The following is a 5,772-nucleotide window of genomic DNA, read 5'->3' as shown; positions in this document are numbered from 1 at the left end:
CTAGGGCTAGAACTCACTAGAGTTAGAACTCACTAGGGCTAGAACTTACTAAGGATAGAACTCACTAAGACTGGACCTCACTAGAGCTAGAACTCACTAGTGCTAGAACTCACTCGGGCTAAAACTAAGTTCCTGGAGCACCTTCAAGTTCCAGATGCATGAGACGCTCAGGCTTTGTTTCAGGGTGACTTTCCGTTTCTTCCCAGAGTCCAGAGGGACAGCCAAGCTGCCTTTCACCCTCTCTGGCCACTTTCCCCAAGGGGCATCCTTTGGAGGGTCTCGACTTTCCAGCCTTTCCTCCTGCCCCTGTGGGTGTCACACCCTCCTGGACTGTGCTGAGGTCTCCTCACGCACTCACCTGCGTGTGTCCGCAGCTGTTCCCAGGTGTTTGTGGGGAGAGCTGTCAGGTGCTGGGAGCCGAAGTGTGCCTTTCGTTTCAGTAAGCTTGCCAAATCTCCGGAGCACGGTGCTTTCAGAGCTGCGTGGCAGCCTCAGGGTGTTGCTCCTGGAGCCCCGTGGAGAGCACACCGTCCACATCGCAGGGGCGAGAACAGCACGGCCCATGCTTTTGGCTTGCAGCCTCCCTGGGCCTCTGGGGGCACATCCCGTGGCTGGTGCCAGCAGCTGGGAACTCGCCCTCTTGCCCACCTGCATGGCCATGGGCTTCAGGGTAGGGTGTCGGCTGCTGTGCTCTGTCCCGAGTGCTGAGCTGTGAACCTGTCCACCCCTTTAGCTCTTAGGATTCCACCTGCGGAATGACCTGCAAGCATTCATTGTGGTTTGCAGCAAATAGCTGAATGGCTTGCGGGCATCCACAGAGGATGGCGCCGCCGAGGCTGCCCGCAGCAGCAAGGGCCAACTTGCTTTAGAATCTTCCGGAAGCCAGAGACCAAAACACTTTGCTTCTCTTTGTCCACCTCTTACCCGTTTCCCAAATATCCTGCGGGTCAGGGATAGAAAAGTACCTAAAAGGCATTTTTCATTTTGGGCTTTGGTTCTTGCCTTTCAGTTTCTTTCGCCTGCTGAGGGCAGGTCAGGCCCATGTCCCGAGAGCGCCACAGCTGAAGTGACTTGTGAACCTGTGGCTCGGGCTGCGGTCGCCTCCCAGGCCAGCGGCCCTCTGTCTGCCTGGAGAACAGGCCCTCTGTCTTTATGGGATAATTAGTGCAGACAATGGCCACCGCCCCTGGGGGCCTGGGGTGCAGCGGACCAGAACGGAATCTCCTCAGCGGCATGAAAAGTCAGGGAGGCGGACGGTGGCTGAATGGCCACAGTTACCTTCTGAATGGATTAGATTTTGCAAACCTCTCTGCGGTGGGGAGGCCTTGCCAGGAGACTCTGAGTGCAAGACAAAGTGACAGTGTGGTTTTGTGTCTCCACAGCTCCAGGAGGAAGCCTGGCGGGGGTTTGCTGCCCTGGACGACCCCCTGGCGGGGCTTCTGGACATGCTGGAGAGCTGCCGGGGCCGGCGGGGAGAGGGCCCCTCCCTGGAGGCCTGGATCTCCCGCCAGCTGCAGTGCTGGCTACAGGCACAGCCATGCCCGAGCCCTGCCCAGGTGAGCCCGTGGGCTCTGTGACAGTCACCTCCCTTCCTGTCCCTGCCCCTCAGCACAGTGGACCTGGCACCCACCTGCCCAGGCCTCTGCAGCCTGCTGAGCAAGCTGGGGAAGGGCAGGGGGATGCTGGGAGCTGTGGCCAAGACCCAGCCCGTGGCTTCATCCTCAGCCCCATGATAGCCATGTGCTGAGACCAGCCTCACCCCTCCCATGCCCCAGCCCTGCAGGCCACCTGATGCCCTCATGGCCACAGTGGCAGGCACTGCCTCCTAAGCCCAGCCTGCTCCAGTCGGCCCCACGGCCCAGCCACTGGGTGCTACGTCCAGTAAGGCTGGGTCTCTGCCCTTCCAGCACAGCCTGAGGCTGAAGCAGCTGCAGGCCCGAGCGATCCGAGTCCTCACTGAGAGCCCCCCCAGCCTTGTGGCACCGCTGACCAGCATCTTCCAGCTGCAGCATGCAGACAGGAGCTGCCTGCTGGTGCACGTCCACCGCCTCCACCAGGAGGGCAGGTTCAGAGAAGTGAGTGGACCACATGGGCGGGTCCACGGGGAAAGGGCTTATCAGGCGGCGGGGCAAGGACATGCCTGGCTCAGGGCCGCCTCTGTGTGGGGACTGTTTGGGGCTTCTTTTCTACATGGGGGTATCCAGGACCCGGCCGTGGGCAGCCATCAGCTGTACGTGGGGTGCAGGATCCCAGGAGCCCTCAGGCTGCCTGAGCCAACAGACACGTCAGGGCACAGCCTGGTCCCAGGCCTGGGTCTCCCCCTGCCAACCCTGTGTCTCCCGGTTCTCATCGGGCCCTCACACTCACAGGGTCCTAGGTGGGCCTGGGCCTGAGCTTTGGTCGAGCCACACCCCACCATGCCTGTTAGCCTCCGTCCTTCCGGAACCTTCACAGGATCACCCGGGAGGCTGCCCTTTGTGGGTGAGTTTGCCTCCTGGGCACTGGGGGCTGACTGAGTCCCCAGCACGGCAGTGAGCGCCCTGGAAGGAAATGCTCCTGGGAGGGGCTGAGCAGAGGGGCTGTGGGAGCAGCTGGTGCTGGCCCCGCCGCCCACAGCACCCCCAGAGTGGTGCCCACTCACAGGCCCAGTGTGGGCAGTGCCGGCACCTGGGACACAGGACGAGGTTCAGGGCCAGGGCACCAGTCGCGCCTTGGCACGGTCACCCAGGTGCGAAGTACGTCCGGTCAGTATCCAACCCCTCATTGGCTGCTGGCGGGAGAGGTGGCTTCGGTCCCTTGCTGTCCGGGACCAGGTCTTAAGCAGTGTCGCAGAAGCATGGGGTTGGCAGCTAAAGATGTCTGGATAAGAACTGGTGGAGCTTCTGGAATCATGGTGGTTTGCTGAGTCTCCTTTGTGAACAAGGCTGACTTTTAAGCCCAGAAGGTTCCAAGAGGAAGACCAGGTACTAGCATCGCAGCCCCGTTGTCCTGAGTCTGGCCAAGCTGTGCCTTGGGTTCGTGTGGAGCAGTAGGGAGCGGCGGGGCCTGCAGTGGGTAGGGAGGCGGCCGTCTTGCGTGGGGTGGCTCTGAGCTGTTCCCGCAGGTGCAGGGGTGCCCCCATGACTTCTCGGTGCCCTGAGATTGCAGATCCCAGTGCAGATTCCAGGGTGCAGCAAGAGGTGCAGCAAAGAAGCCCAGGGGTGTCCTGCCAGGGGATGTCCTGCTTGGGGGTGCCTGGCCTGGGGGTGCTCGGCTCAGGGCGCACTGATCGTGTATGAGGAGGCCGACACTCGGGGGCATTGGTCCGCCCCCCACCCCGTCAGAGTCCCCTTACTTCAGGGCGGAGCATGATGGGCACCACCCCGCTGCCTGCCCACATGGGACCCTGCTGCTGAGGCTGTCCCACTGGCCCCTCGGATTCCTCCTCAGCATGACCCCTCACTGCGAGCAGGTGCATCGGAACCTGGGTGCGGGCACTGGGGGTTGCCCTGGCCGGGCCCTCACAGGACTGTGCCCTGCGTCGGCCATGCGAGCCCCACCCCTAGCACTGTCGCCTGCCACCCCCGGGCCGTCGTCTGGCGGCGGGTGCATGGCGCTGAGAAGCCACGATGGTCGGGCATGGGACAATGCAGGATGGAGGGTCCCGCTCATGTGGCTGAATGGCGGCCGTGCCGGCGGAGAGTGCAGGGAGGCAGAAGGCAGGCTAGTGTTTCGGGCCGTCTTCTGTTACAGAGCCTTTCAAAGACTGTCTGGGGCCGGCTGAATGCGCCTCCCTCGCACTCCGAAGCAGGAATCCCCACACAAAGGGGGTCTTGTCCCGCACAGGCCCCTTCTGCGAAGAAAGCCATTGTCCCCGAGCGGGGCCGCCCGGCAGGCAATGCATGCTCCACTGCTCACCGCCGCGCCCGGCCGAAAGGGGCCGCATTCAGGCCTGTCCGCTCGGATTAGCCGGGACTCACGACTCAATGTGCTGCGATATTTCATGTCGAGGGCAGCGGCTGGCCTGGGCGGGATGAATGCCTGCTTTTGTCCGCTGAGTTATTTTATTTACATTTTTTAAACAGCTTATCAAGGTAAAAAGATAGCTTTGCTTTAAAAAAAAAAAAAAAAAAAGGCCCTCTTGGCTCCCGGCCCATGCAGAGGTGGGAGGCAGGGCTGTCGCTGGGGTCCTCGGCCTTCCAGCCTGGGCACCTGCCCAGCCTTCCTGCCCCTCAGAGTGGGGGGCCCAGGGGAGCCGGGGAATGCCCTTCCCGATGGTTGGCACCACAACCCCTCCGGATTTTCTTTTTTTTTTTGCCCCTGAAAGCAGCAGCTCCTGGGCCTGCCTAGAGGTTTCTGCAGCCCCACCCCGACCCGGCCAGCTGGACGGCCTCATCTCTGTCTTCCTGGCGGATGCCTCCCATCCTCTGGCAGCAGAGGTCGGGGAGGTCTGCCTGGTGCAGAGGGGCCCAGTTTGCCCCATCTGTCCTCGTGACCCAGCCCCGGGCTCGTTCCTCCCATGGGGTCCAGGACTCTTCCCCTCCTGCTGTCTGCTCCCTGGGCCTGCCTCTGGGGCCAGGTGACCTTTTTGTGGCTGCTGAGTTTCCCAAGTGGCCAGGCGTGGACAGTGGGCAGCTGTACGCCATCCTCTCAGGGAAGTGCAGACAGAAATGACCAGACACTGATTCTGAGCCAGGCACCACCGCAATGAAGGAGCCGTGCAGGGCCCCCGAAGCCTGAGACGGGGGTCCGGCCGGCCAGGGAGCTTCCTGGAAGGGGTGGGTCTGCTGCTTGCCACCCCCCAGCCCTCCACCCCTGTCACCAAGGCTGCCCATGAGGAAGCCTGGGCTCTGCCCTTTCCAGGGTGGAGCTGAGGGAGCTCCATCCTTGTCCTGTCCCCTGAGCTGCCAGGTCACAGAGCCTCCACCAGGCTCCAGGTACAAAATACGGACACAGAGGCTGGGGGCCCCAGGACCCCTGCATGGCCAGAAAGCCCACCTGGCCTCAAGAGGCCCCGGGTGCCCAGAGAGCTCCTGCAGGCCTAGAAAGGTCCGGACACCTGTTAACCCTGGGCTCTGAATGGCTGTGGAGAAGAGAAGGGCTGAGCTGGGCACCTTGAACCCCCTCTGATGGGGTTGCAGTGTGCAGGACAGGGAGGCAGAAGCCGCCCAGCTGGGGAACACAGCCCGCACCCAGCCCCGCCCAGGCTCCTCCCCAAGCCTGAGGCCTCCTTCTTGGGCTCAGAGGGGTTCCTGGATGGGCGGGGCCCGCCGAGGGCTGGGACCTGGAGCCTGAAGTCTGTCCTCAGAGGGAGGCCGGGGGCAGCAGCGGTGAGGAGAGGCCCTGGCCACCTGCCCCTTGCTGTGCCCCCAGCCTCCCTGGTCCCAGTGTCACCTGCTGAGGGCCTGGTCCCAAGGACGTGACGGGCGCAGTCCCATCCTCCACCCCGCTGCACCTGACAATGCCCACATGGGGCAGGAGGAGCAGAGCAAGGGCGGGCTGTGACCACCCTGTGGTTCTGAACGCGGTGAAGGTCCAGGCCTGCACTCCTGCCTTCCCGAGCTCTGGCAGCTTCTCAGGGGGTCCCTAGTCCAGAAGGGGTCAGAGCCCTTGTGTGAAGCTGTGGGTGTCACTGCTGGAGTGGTCCCCATGTGGTGGCCCCTGCGCCCATGCACGCGGCCCTAAGCCCACCTCCCAGGCCCTGCGCCCCTCCCCAAGTGGTGGCCCAGTGCCCCTCTCCAGCCCTGCGCTCCTTCCCACGGCCCTGAGGCCCTTCCCCTTGGCCCTGAGACC

General features: G+C 63.1%; 1 protein-coding gene across 1 annotated transcript in view; it reads left to right on the top strand.

Moving 5' to 3' along the window:
* Window positions 1-5,772, top strand: part of EXD3 (exonuclease 3'-5' domain containing 3) — a 117,425-nt gene that overhangs the window by 24,812 nt on the left and 86,841 nt on the right. Inside the window, exons 3-4 of the mRNA XM_011985180.1 lie at window positions 1,383-1,556; window positions 1,908-2,075. Of these exons, the coding sequence (XP_011840570.1) occupies window positions 1,383-1,556; window positions 1,908-2,075 (342 nt within the window). The remainder of the gene's footprint in view (window positions 1-1,382; window positions 1,557-1,907; window positions 2,076-5,772) is intronic.

The sequence above is a fragment of the Mandrillus leucophaeus genome, unplaced genomic scaffold, assembly GCF_000951045.1.
Source record: "Mandrillus leucophaeus isolate KB7577 unplaced genomic scaffold, Mleu.le_1.0 Scaffold28, whole genome shotgun sequence".
Classification (NCBI taxonomy): Eukaryota; Metazoa; Chordata; class Mammalia; order Primates; family Cercopithecidae; genus Mandrillus; species Mandrillus leucophaeus.
Note: the sequence above shows the minus strand (reverse complement) of the source record. Positions and strands in the feature narration are given on the sequence as shown.